Source organism: Bufo bufo, chromosome 9 (genome assembly GCF_905171765.1).
Source record: "Bufo bufo chromosome 9, aBufBuf1.1, whole genome shotgun sequence".
Classification (NCBI taxonomy): Eukaryota; Metazoa; Chordata; class Amphibia; order Anura; family Bufonidae; genus Bufo; species Bufo bufo.
Genome location: NC_053397.1, coordinates 10,487,837 through 10,501,425, shown reverse-complemented (window position 1 = coordinate 10,501,425; position 13,589 = coordinate 10,487,837). Strand labels below are relative to the sequence as shown.

At 43.1% G+C, this 13,589-nt stretch overlaps 1 protein-coding gene across 1 annotated transcript in view; it reads left to right on the top strand.

Annotated features, from left to right (window-relative positions):
- RAD18 (RAD18 E3 ubiquitin protein ligase) overlaps nucleotides 1-13,589 on the top strand; it is a 303,633-nt gene that overhangs the window by 260,617 nt on the left and 29,427 nt on the right. The window contains exon 12 of the mRNA XM_040407201.1: nucleotides 4,936-5,001. Coding sequence (XP_040263135.1) covers nucleotides 4,936-5,001 — 66 coding nt within the window. The remainder of the gene's footprint in view (nucleotides 1-4,935; nucleotides 5,002-13,589) is intronic.

Genomic DNA, 13,589 nt, shown 5'->3' with positions numbered 1-13,589 from the left:
TCGAAATCCATGTCAAAATCCATCAAGACTTAGGCTGCGCAAAAGAAACTAAAGCAAGCGAAATATACAAGTCCAATGACATGCGCAGTGGAAGCGGACAAGAAAAAATGTGTCTAAGGTCTAGCGCATGCGCAATAGTAATCTACTTGGAAAATCATTAAGACCAAACGCAGGCGCATTGGATAGACATGGCAAGTAAAATATACAAGTCTAATGATATGCGCAGTATAAGATAGACAAAAGAGAATATGTCTAAGTCTTGGTACATGCGCAATGGAAATCCACCTAAGACCAAACGCAGGCGCAATGGATAGACATAGCAATTTATTATACAAGTCCAACGACATGCGCAGGACAAAATAGACATGAAAATTTGTCTAAGTTCTAGCGCATGCGCAATAGTAATCCACTTGGAAATTCACTTAGATTGAACGCAGGCGCAATAGACAATTATAGCAAGTCTAATATATAAGTCCAATGACATGCGCAGTGGAAGATGGACAAGGCAAATAGTGTCTAAGTTCTAGCGCATGCGAAATATAACAACAGTAACGATTGGACCAGCAACAGAAAGGGAGTGACCAGACGCTACAACACTCCATGAAGTCATCCCTGATAGGCTATAAAGGTGAACATAGCAACAGAATTGATACTTAGTAGCTAATGAAATGATGACGCCATCAGAGGGAGGTTTTATAAGCCTGGGTCCCGGCCCTTTCACGAGCAGACTGCCCGAAACCCCCGAGGACGCCAAGTGTTTGGCGAAACATGTCGGGGGGCAGATTGTGAAGAGTGTTTTCTAGACAGTGTGTAATTGTGAGAAGTGACTATCGCAGTGATTGCATGGAATAGGGAGGCCTGCGAAGCAGGAAACCTATCACAGTCTCCCAGGCAGAGAGCACTCTGATATTAGTAGTGCAAGCATATCCTATAACGACAGTGATCGTATTTAGTAAGGGAGCCTGCGAAGCAGGAAACATATGATAGCCTCCTAGCTGGTTTACACTGTGATACAAACAGTGTAAGCACAAGTTATAACGACGGAAAAACTAACTCACAGACAGAGCTGATAATTTTAAACTTTAGCAATAGGTAGAAATATTTTATAAAAGGAAATAAATGTTAAGTTTTACACAAGTTCAAAAGAAAATAGCACATGTAACCAAGAGACAATTATTGGTCACATCGACCATTTGAAAATAATTTATATCCTGTATTATACTCCAGAGCTGCACTCACTATTCTGCTGGTGTAGTCACTGTGTACATACATTACTTATCCTGTACTGACCCTGAGTTACATCCTGTATTATACTCCAGAGCTGCATTCACTATTCTGCTGGTGCAGTCACTGTGTACATACATTACTTATCCTGTACTGATCCTGTAGTATACTCCAGAGCTGCACTCACTATTCTGCTGGTGCAGTAACTGTGTACATACATTACTTATCCTGTACTGATCCTGAGTTACATCCTGTATTATACTCCAGAGCTGCACTCACTATTCTGCTGGTGCAGTCACTGTGTACATACATTACATTACTTATCCTGTACTGATCCTGAGTTACATCCTGTATTATACTCCAGAGCTGCACTCACTATTCTGCTGGTGCAGTCACTGTGCACATACATTACATTACTTATCCTGTACTGATCCTGAGTTACATACTGTATTATACTCCAGAGCTGCACTCACTATTCTGCTGATTGTTTTAGGAAACAGTCAGTGCCTAACAACTTATGTGAGCTCCTGTAATCTAGGGGTGTTAGCTCTTCCTACATCTGATGACTGTGTAGTTACTGGTGTAAACTTGACGCTTCCTTGAATGTCAGTCGGTGATTTCATGTTGTGTGTCTGGAGAGTTATCAGTGCAGCTCTGAAGTGTAGTGTTCTCATCTTGTTCTGTGCAGTAGTCTGCTGTATGGCTGTACCAGTCCCTTCCTCCAGTGCAGTACAGCCGAGAACATTACGTTAGACAATCTTAGTGTCAGCAAGTGCAGCTCTGGATGTGACTGGAGTATGAGCACAGTTATGAGATAAGTAAAGTATTTGCTCAATATAAAATGTAGATTAATCCTATAAAACGATGAAAAGCAGCTGCTGTCAAGATATGGTCTTCTCGTCCTCAGCTCCTTCTCCTTGCAGCTGTGTCTTGTATCTTCTCACAGACCCGGAGAAGTTGCTTTAATGTCTGAATTTTTAATCTATTGCTGAGATGCAGAGCTGGAAATCCCTAAAATATAGCCCTGTCAGGAGAAGCAAATAGCCTTCATGTGGATGTAAACGGCAGAGCTGGCAGCGGCTCCGATCCTGCACGCCTTCATTTCTAGAATTCCTCCCTGCCTGCCCGGGATCCATTCTCAGGATGCCCCATCTTCAAGGCCATGTCTTCCGTTACGGCCTCTTCTGCTATTTCAGCCCCTTGTGTTTTATTCTGAGGGACTCGATTTATTGTCACTGTAAAGTCTTGACACCATGAAGAGCCTCTGACCTCTCACCGTGGAAATGGAGGTCCTTACATACATTTTCTGCATTCTTGTCATTTTGTTAGCCTTCGTAACGAGACATCTACACAGCAAAGGAGGTGATAATGGCTTTTACCCCTTCAGCCATCCCGCTCTTCAGCCAAAGGGGAAGTTTCGGGGGAAGTAGCTGTCCCCTCCTCTGACATGTCTTGCATTTCCCATGAAAAAATTACAGAGCATCTTTTGTGACAAGTCTGCATTATGTCGTTCCTCTGTTATTCCTCCTGGATTTTTATGAACAAATTGGGAATTGGACGCCATTCCTCTTTTTAAAAAAGCTTGCCTGTCTGATAATGTCAGCAAGTGATCGGACAGTGTAAGGGCAGGTCCCCACAGCCTAGCCATGCAGCATCTGAGACGTGCCCCTCTGTGGCTTGGGCCGCACATCCTCCTGCACTAACTCATTGTAAACTTTTTTGTATTTACTATGAATGGCTGCGTGGTAACACACAAAAAATCTCAACCATTAGCAATAAACAATGGTAAAAAAAACAGTTTGATGCCACCTCAGAGTGGTTCTTGCCCTGTCTCAGATGCTGGACGTGCTGCGTGGCCGTGTCTTTGGAGCGTGTATTGATGCACTCTAGGGTGACACCCAGTTTTCAGTTTATTTGTAATTTTTTATAGGGTATAAGAGAGGAACAGCACAATGCAGTGTTCTAAGAAAGATGCTGCAGAAGGGTTTGCTTTGTATTAGGGCTCATCGCTTGTGGGCTGCAGATTGTGCTGTGTGAACAGTGATCTGCTGCCCAGAATCACTGAATCTGTGTGAGGACGGGGGATTGCAGTATTCATCATACAGTGGTGGTAAGTCCAGCTTTTCACCTCCTCTGACAAGCAGGCAATTATCAGGAAGACACTGTCCCTTCCCAGTAATTGTCTGCTCCCTCTGCGCATGTAAATGTACATTAACATAATAAAGGCAGTTGTTATAACAATGTTTATTAGTAGGCGGCAACAATGTTACCAACTGTTTAGACAAATGTTGCGCTTGCAGCAATGTATTAAAAAAATAAATAAAATAAAGGATCCTTTAGGGCACTTTCACACTTGCGTTTGATTCCGGCAGGGAGTTCCGTTGCCTGAACTGCCTGTCTGATCAGGCAAACTGTATGCAAACACATGTCATTTTTTAGGCATCTTTTAGACTGATCAGGATCCTGATCAGTCAGAAAAATGCATTGCAATACCTGATCAGTTTTTCCGGTGTCATCAGGCAAAACGGATCCGGTATATATTTTTCTCATTTTTAAAGGTCTGCGCCAGATCCGGCACTAATACATTCCTATGGCATTCAGGCAAGTCTTCTGTTTTTTTCGCCGGAGATAAAACCGTAGCATGCTGCGGTTTTCTCTTTTGCCTGATCAGTCAAAATGACTGAACTGAAGACATCCTGATGCATCCTGAAGGGATTACTCTCCATTCAGAATGCATGGGGATATGCCTGATCAGTTCTTTTCCGGTATTGAGCCCCTAGGACGGAACTCAGTGCCGGAAAAGAAAAACGCTAGTGTGAAAGTAGCCTTACTAATAAACCTTGTTACTTTAAACACAGCCTTTTTATAAGGCTTCGTTCACATCACTGTTCAGCCTTTCCGTTCTCCTGCTCAGTTTAGGATAAGGCTACTTTCACACTCGCGATTTGTGCGGATCCGTCATGGATGGATGCGTTCAGATAATCGTCTGCATCCGTTTGTATTTAGTTTAACATCCGCCTTGAACACCTTCGAAAGTCAATGGAGGACGGATCCGTTTTCTATTGTGCCAGATTGTGTCAGTGAAAATGGATCCGTCCCCATTGACTTACATTGTGTGTCAGGACGGATCCGTTTGGCTCAGTGCCATCAGACGGACACCAAAACGCTGCAAGCAGCTTCAAGAGTGGAATGGAGAGGGAACTGAGGCATTCTGAGTGGATCCTTTTCCATTCAGAATGCATTAGAATGCAAACTGATCCGTTGTGGACCGATTGTGAGAGCCCTGAACGGATCTCACAATTGGAAAGCCAAAACGTGAGTGTGAAAGTAGACTAAGTTGAAGGAAACCCGGCACCGGGATTTTTGTGTATAGAGCTGAGGACATGGGTTGCTAGATGGCCGCTAGTACATCCGCAATACCCAGTCCCCATAGCTCTGTGTGCTTTTATTGTGTAAAAAAACCGACCAGGTGTCGGATCCCCACCGATCTGATATTGATGACCTATCCTGAGGTCACTTACAAACCATACGTGGATGGGGTCGCGGCTGCCGTAAATAGGTGTCCAGTTAAATCCGACACGTGTGAACAGACCCTTAGTCTTCTGTTAGTAGATACAGTAGCCCAGCCCCGGCATAGCGACCTCATCCATGTATGGTTTGTAAGTGAACTCGTTAAGATGAAGATCCTAATTATTTTCTTTTCCTCCTCAGCTCCAGTTCTGACCTTCTTCGGGACATAGAGGAAGCCACATTTCCGAAAGCGTCAAATTCTACCCTGTAAGTACCCTGTGAGTGAAGACGCGTGTGCTAGTGGCCGAGATTAAGACTCCCTGGTACTGGTAATGACTTTTCTCTTTGAAGTGCTAGGAAATAAATTCAGCTGCTGAAATTAGATGTCACATCCCCCCCTGGGTCTCCTTTTCCCTGTTTAATCTTTTCTGCAGCTTTTTAATATACTTAAAATATACTCTTTTTTTCCATTTTCAAGTTCTCTGCATACTGTCACTGAATGGAAACACCATTCTGGATCATGGCCTCCTCTCCTAGAATAGCCTCAGGAAGGGGTCTCCAGTGCCCCCTCTTCCTTATGTACTGTGATTGATAGATCTGTTGTGTAGCTATCAAGGAATACTCTGCAGCTTCTTGCCATTTTGTTTTACCTTGTTAACCCGGCCTGGTGAGATTGTCTCCAGAGGATTCCAGAGCTTCTTAAGAACCTCCATAAACCTCAAGACAAGGCTGTGACCGGAATGGCTCCTATCATTTGGACCCCTCTCCAGACTTCACACATTCTCCATCATAGCTTTATTTGAATGGTCTTCCATGTTGCCCAGCAGCGGAGAATGGATGCTACTGTAGCAGACCCTCAGCTATGACACTTATTAGGTCCTTACAGGTTCTAGAGTAAAATTGGAAGATTCTCATTCACAGACAGCAAGCAGTTAAAGGCTATGTGCACCTTTTGGAGGCAATGTTTGTTTCTGATTTCATTTTACTCATTTTTGGCTAAAAGTCATATTTTCAATTGGCCTTTATTAGATACTGAGCCATTCTGTCACAAAGGGTTAATTGTTTTTCTAGCTGTGTGACTGGTACTTTCACTTTGTGCCTCATCTCATAAACCTTACCTCTAAACAACTAAGAGGTCATAAACACTTATTTAGGCCACATTCTTATCAGTAAGATAAGGACTGAGCTATAAGTGTTTAGGTGGTCAGAGATAAGGAGTCTGTCTGCTCCCCAGATGACATAAAATCCAGAGGCTGCTACTAGAGTATCTCAGCTCTGTACACAAAAAAGGACTCTATATTTTTAATAAAGACCAATTGAAAAAATGATTTTAGCTCAAAATACGCACAATGCAATAATAAAAAAAAAATTGCGCCCAAAGGTGTACATAGCCTTTAATTAATTTCAAGGTGCTCCTGCCGATTAAAGGGACAAATCTGTGAATGAAATAGGAATTCCCTGATATTTCAGCATTTCCTTCATGTTTTCTGATGGCAGCCCTGGCTTCCTTCAATCAGCCCTGGCTCCTCACACGCTTCTGCTCTCCATTTTGCAGCCTTCAGGGGCAGTAGATTGGTAGGGGTCACTTTCCTTTGTAACTAGATCCAGAGAAGATACAGTCGGCACTCCGTATATCAGTGATGCGGTGCGTGCGTCCAGGGAGAATCCACACGTACTTGCACAGAGAGGACCGGCACTCGCTATGGTAATAATTTTAAAGTATTTTAATGGTCACATACAGGAGGCAAGTGGCGCGTTTCGGCTACTATGAGCCTTTCTCAAACATAATGATTACAAGGAATAAACACATTTAAATAGCCCGCGATGGGGCCGGAAGTGACGTTGGTTACCATGACAACGCCATAAGCAAAGGGCACAATAATGCAGGAATAACATGCTTGCAAAATAATGTTACCAGTTCACAAAACAAATACTATTCAATGATACATTATACTCAATTTTGTTATTATTACTGCATAATACTTTTTTTTAAATCAAGTCATTTTTATTGAATCAATAAATACAGAGTATTACAAAAATCAATACGTTGTTTTTTCTTGCTTTATCCACCATGTGGAGTCAGAGTACAACAGTAACCGTACAAATATCAACACACAGTTTTATCCAGTATCTGTACATAACGTGTATACATGTTAAAACAAATATTTGAAACAAAGAATTATAAATATCTAAACCCCCCCCCCCCAAATCCCTTCCCCCCCCCCCCACCTTGCCCTAACGCCCCCCTCCCTGATAACTAGTCTTGATCTTGACGAGCCTATATAACCACGTGAGTATGAGATAACCAATCACTCCACAATTTATCAAACTTTTGCGGACACCCTCTCTTCACATACACCCCTTTTTCAAGTATCATCATGTCATGCACCTTCCGTTCAAACTCACCCAGTAGTGCATAATACTTAATATTTAATGCTATATGCTAAATTGTGAACTTACGCCCTGACCAGGCAATAAATGACGCAGGTTTTTGATGTGCATCAAGTTCTCTGTGGAAGAAAGAAAAAGGAGCACGTTGAAAGGGTGACTACAAAACTAAAAAACTAAAAGGACTCTTTATATTAAAGAAAACTATTCAAGTCATAATCACGATTTAACCCCTTGGGTTCTAGGCAATGAATCCAGTAGGCTTCTCTTCTTTTAAGCATTTTGATCCTGTCACCACCTCTCCTAGGCAAAGGTACGTGCTCTATTATCTGGAAGCGCAGCTGGGAAATGGCATGTCGGTGTTTCTCAAAATGGTATGGGATGGGAAGTAACACATTTTTCTTTCTAATTGTAGATTTGTGCTTGCAGAAGCGATCTTTCATTCTGGTGGAAGTCTCACCGACATACACAAGTCCACAGGGACACTTCAAGATATAGACCACGAAGTTGATATTTCAAAATTATCTTTGCAACAGTTCGGTTTAAGGACTAAGAGTAAATTTCAGCCCCCGAAAACGTACCATCCTATTGAAACATTCATATCTCTGGTACAACGTGATATCTCTCAAAACATGCAAAGTTTCCGGATTGGGAACTATCATATGTCACAAAATTTGACGCGTCTGGAAAGAGATGCTCTCACACAACTATTAGAGGATAAGTCTTTGATTCTACAACAATTGTCTAAAATTGATACATATCAACCCTTGACAACTGACCCCGTGTATACTATTAAAGCTAAATTACAGGAAATCACTAATGAATATGTAAAAAACAATACCATTGATATTAAAATGGGGGAGTATATTATACATCAACACCCCACAACACCTGTATTCTATACATTGCCAAAGGTACACAAATCCCTCCCCAGTCCCCCAGGACGCCCAATTGTTGCACTCACTGATTCTATACTGTCAGCCCCAGCCATTATCCTTGAAAGGGCTCTTACTCCATTAACTAAAAAGGCACCATCATATCTCCTCGATACGAATGATTTCTTGAGACAAATACGTGACCTAGAGCTAAGGGATAGCGACATACTGGCTACATTTGATGTATGTAGCTTATATACATCTATAGAACATCAGAAGGGCATTCGAGCAGTAGAATGGCTATTGGCATCATCTACATATAATGAAAATCAGAGTCTACTCACTACCATACTGTACGAGAACTATTTCCTATTTCAGGACACCTTTTACCGTCAGCAGCGGGGGACCGCGATGGGTTCGAATGCCGCACCGCCTTACGCTAATTGTTATATGTCATGGTTTGAGAAAGAATACATCTATGAAAATAATTTATACAAAACTCACTGCATTTTTTTGGCGACGTTTGACATATTCTGCGTGTGGCGGGGCCACATTCGAACCCTCGAACAATTCATGCAATACATGAACTCTATCTGGGAAGAATTGCAATTCACTGTACATTCAGACGTGTCCAAAATAAATTTTTTGGACACATGGGTCATGAAGGATGAGAAGGGTCAGATACACACAGACCTATACACTAAGAGCACTGACCGTAACAGTCTGTTACACTTTGCAAGCAATCATCCACCTGCGGTCAAACAATCATTACCCTATTCACAACTTCAGAGGGTGAATAGGATAGTGTCTGACACTGACACCAGGATAATACGCGAGGAAGAAATGTTAGGAAAGTTTCGCAACAGAGGCTATCCAAATGACCTACTGAATTCGCAACTGGCAAAACAATCAAGCGGAATCTCGCTACCATTAGCAACAAACAACCACGAGTTCCTTTTGTGGTGAAATATCACCCTTGGGTAAACAAATGTAGAACCGTCATTAACAAATATTGGAATATCCTCAGCAGAGCTTACCCTCATATTGCAGAATGCCAGTATCCTTCTATGTTGTGTTACAAAAGGTCCAAAAATATTCGTGACATTCTAGTTAGAGCTGATGTAGGTAGTGATAGATTAAACCTTCGCCAGGCCACTCTCTCCACACCTAAAAATGGGACGTATCCATGCCTTCAGTGCATACATTGCTCTAGTGTCATCAAAGGTGAATATTTCACTCACCCGTATACAGGGGAAAAATTCAAAATAAATGTCTTCTTCACATGCAATAGTAACTTCGTGGTCTATATCTTGAAGTGTCCCTGTGGACTTGTGTATGTCGGTGAGACTTCCACCAGAATGAAAGATCGCTTCTGCAAGCACAAATCTACAATTATGACTTGAATAGTTTTCTTTAATATAAAGAGTCCTTTTAGTTTTGTAGTCACCCTTTCAACGTGCTCCTTTTTCTTTCTTCCACAGAGAACTTGATGCACATCAAAAACCTGCGTCATTTATTGCCTGGTCAGGGCGTAAGTTCACAATTTAGCATATAGCATTAAATATTAAGTATTATGCACTAATAATAACAAAATTGAGTATAATGTATCATTGAATAGTATTTGTTTTGTGAACTGGTAACATTATTTTGCAAGCATGTTATTCCTGCATTATTGTGCCCTTTGTTTATGGCGTTGTCATGGTAACCAACGTCACTTCCGGCCCCATCGCGGGCTATTTAAATGTGTTTATTCCTTGTAATCATTATGTTTGAGAAAGGCTCATAGTAGCCGAAACGCGTCACTTGCCTCCTGTATGTGACCATTAAAATACTTTAAAATTATTACCATAGCGAGTGCCGGTCCTCTCTGTGCAATTTCCTTTGTAACTGTCATATTTTTATTTTATTTGCTAGTTTATTAGAGCTCGGCATGTATAACTGAGTGAGTCTGTCAATGATTGTCAAAAGATCTGTAATTACCTTATAATAACAGCTTTCATTAATGACCTCTGTCACTTTCCACTGCTCCCTTAAAAGACCATTGCTAGGGCTTGTCTGTCTCCGGCTAAGAAGACAGGAAGACGGAGGGGCGGTCCTCCACACTGCATGCCTGCATTAGGCTTCAGAGTGAGGAGGCGTGTCTCTCAGTAATCCAATCTGATTGGCTGGCTGGCTACAGCAAGTATGTATGTGAAGTGAGGGAAAGCAGTTTTGGCCTCAGAGAACTGGCAGAGGAGCCATCTTGAAAAGGTCCTCATATTGTAAATGTTTAAACAGCCGTCACTAAGGGAAAAACTCAAGGAAAACAGTGGTAAGTGAAGAAACTAAAGATTGCTTTATGCATAATGCTGCTGCAGCAGTAACATATGCTAAAATACATTTTTTTTTTTTATGAAGACATGACAGTTACACTTTAAATAAAAGTGAACTCAATCTAGATTGTAATGTATTCCCAGCATCTCCTCAGACAGTGCCACCCTGGGACACTGCTTTCAGTGACTGGGGTCACTCAGTCTCGAGTTAGCCCCCATTATTGGGCTCAGAAGTGTTTCTTATAATAAAATATATGTTGCCTATTTTACGGAAGACTTTTCACCCCAATCATGATCAGACAGTGGTGACATAGCTTACCAATATAACACTGATGTCTATGCTATTTTGTGTAGTCAACTTTTTTAAAGGGGTTTTCCAGGTGTTTAATATTGATGACCTATCCCCAGGATTTGGCATCAATACCTGATCAGTGGGGATCCAAGACCTGTATGTAGTGAGCTCCCTCTAGTGGTGGCTGTATAATCTGTATGTAGTGAGCTCCCTCTAGTGGTGGCTGTATAATCTGTATGTAGTGATCTCCCTCTAGTGGTGGCTGTATAATCTGTATGCAGTGAGGTCCCCCTAGTGGTGGCTGTATAATCTGTATGTAGTGAGCTCCCCCATGTGGTGGCTGTATAATCTGTATGTAGTGAGCTCCCTCTAGTGGTGGCTGTATAATCTGTATGTAGTGAGCTCCCCCAAGTGGTGGCTGTATAATCTGTATGTAGTGAGCTCCCCCAAGTGGTGGCTGTATAATCTGTATGCAGTGAGCTCCCTCTAGTGGTGGCTGTATAATCTGTATGCAGTGAGCTCCCTCTAGTGGTGGCTGTATAATCTGTATGTAGAGAGCTCCCTCTAGTGGTGGCTGTATAATCTGTATGTAGTGAGCTCCCTCTAGTGGTGGCTGTATAATCTGTATGTAGTGAGCTCCCTCTAGTGGTGGCTGTATAATCTGTATGTAGTGATCTCCCTCTAGTGGTGGCTGTATAATCTGTATGTAGTGAGCTCCCTCTAGAGGTGGCTGTATAATCTGTATGTAGTGAGCTCCCCCTAGTGGTGGCTGTATGATCTGTATGTAGTGAGCTCCCTCTAGTGGTGGCTGTATAATCTGTATGTAGTGAGCTCCCTCTAGAGGTGGCTGTATAATCTGTATGTAGTGAGCTCCCCCTAGTGGTGGCTGTATGATCTGTATGTAGTGAGCTCCCTCTAGTGGTAGCTTCAGGCAGACATAATGAATGTATAACTTTATTTAGAGCTGTGTAATACTGTGCATGACAAGATGCTAGACTTGATGTCCAGACACCTTGTATCACACATTTTTGCCCCCTTCAGTCTTCGCTCCTGGACCGTCTTCCCGCACAGTGATTGACAGGTGGTGCAGTATTCGCACCCGAATAGGTAGGAGCCGTCAGTTGTGGTGGATGGGTGGGGAGAGATCTCCCCTCTGGTCCCTGCCCTGAGCCTAGGATGTACACGTTATTGAAGACTTCTGTTCCACTGTCTGTGATGAGATGAATAGTGATAATAAATACATGGCAGTCTCGGCGCGGCGCCTCCTCTGTGACACGCTGCTTTCCTGCAGGGCAGTATTTCAGCCCTTTGTAAAGCCATTACCAAGGAAGAATTGAAATCCTCCACCCTGCAGTGTCTGGCATGTCAGCTCTGCCCAACCAGAGAGGGCTTCATGTGGCCAGCGTCCACGCCCGGCTTGAGACCCAAAGTAAAAACAGTCACCGCTGGTCGACCTCTGACCCCGGCTCCAGAGCGTGGCCTGATCCTGACAACCCAGACAGTGTTCACACCGACAGCCTGGAAACCTTTACCATTCACTTTCCTAAAAACAGTTACATGTGTATGTATGGTCTTTACTTTGCACTGGACCTTGCCTTTTATTACCCCGGTGGCCCTTTGCATCACCTCTGATGTTGCCCCCACTAATCAGGCCGTACATGACTTTACCTTGTGTCGTAGTGATACAGGCGGAGCAATAATTAGAATAAATAATGTAAACGCGCCACTAGAATGCAGGTCAATGAAAAACACATAATCAAAGACCGTTTAATACATATTAGTTAGAAATGATATATAAAACGTGCGTTCTAGGTTCAAAACTTAAACTACCGGAATGCATTGAAGCCGCAACTTTCATTTAACCCATTAGGGCTATGGGTGTGTTCACACCTGTAACTTCCTCCAGTAACTGCCATCTCAAATCAAACACCTTGGGGGTCATTTATGAAGACCGGTGTTTTAGATATCAGTCTTAATAACCCCTATATCTGGCGGTGGATCCGCCGATGTTAGGGCCCATGCACACGACCGTGTGCTAGCCGGACCCCTGCTGCGGACCGTGGGGCAGCCGCATGCAGATCGCGGACCCATTCACTTGAAAAGGGTCCGCATCCGATGGTCCGCACCGCAAAAAAGTAATGGATGAACTACTTTTTTGTGGTGCAGAGGCACGGACAGAAAACCCACGGAAGCACTCCGTGGGCTTCCGATCTGTGCCTCTGTTCTGCACTGCACCGCATCTCCCGGATTCACTTGAATGGGTCTGCATGTATTGCGGACCTGCTGTATGCTTACATAAGACCATTTTCTTTGCCTAAAACAGGCATAGAAAATCGTGAATCAGACGGGCCACGCCCCTCCCACTTTTTTAGACCTGAACAGGGAAAAGTCGCAGATTGCGGCATATTCGCCAGAAATATACCTAATATAGGCGTATTTCTGGATAATAAATGCCCCCCTTGGGTTTCATTTCAACAAAATGTTTCACAACTCCTATCTCATGAATAGATTTTTTGGAGCCTCATTCGATGTCCACTTTGTGAGGCCCTCACGGGAGTTTGATAGAGGACTCCCAGGTGACTCTGTGACCATTGAGTAGATGTTGCCGTTCACAGTTTTACTGCTTCTAGTGGGGCGGCGTCTGAGCCTGTGCCCAGCCGCTGCCTTGTATGGGAATGGCAGAGGTAGCGGAGTCCAGCATAGAGAGTGAATGGAGCGGCAGTGCACATGCTCGACCTGCCGCTCCATCAGTTCAGAGGTATGAGACCCCCGCTCTCAGGATCAGTGGGGGTCCCAGCTGTCTGATCCCCACCAAATAGTTGTCTCCTATCCTCCGGATAAATTGTAGTTACTGGAATACCCCTTTAAGACCATGTCTAGCATACCCGATTATATTTGTATCCCATCACTTCCAATCTGCATTTTGCAAATTTCACTATGGGAGGAGTTTAGTTGTCACATGACAAGAGTAGCTTTTATACCGAAGGA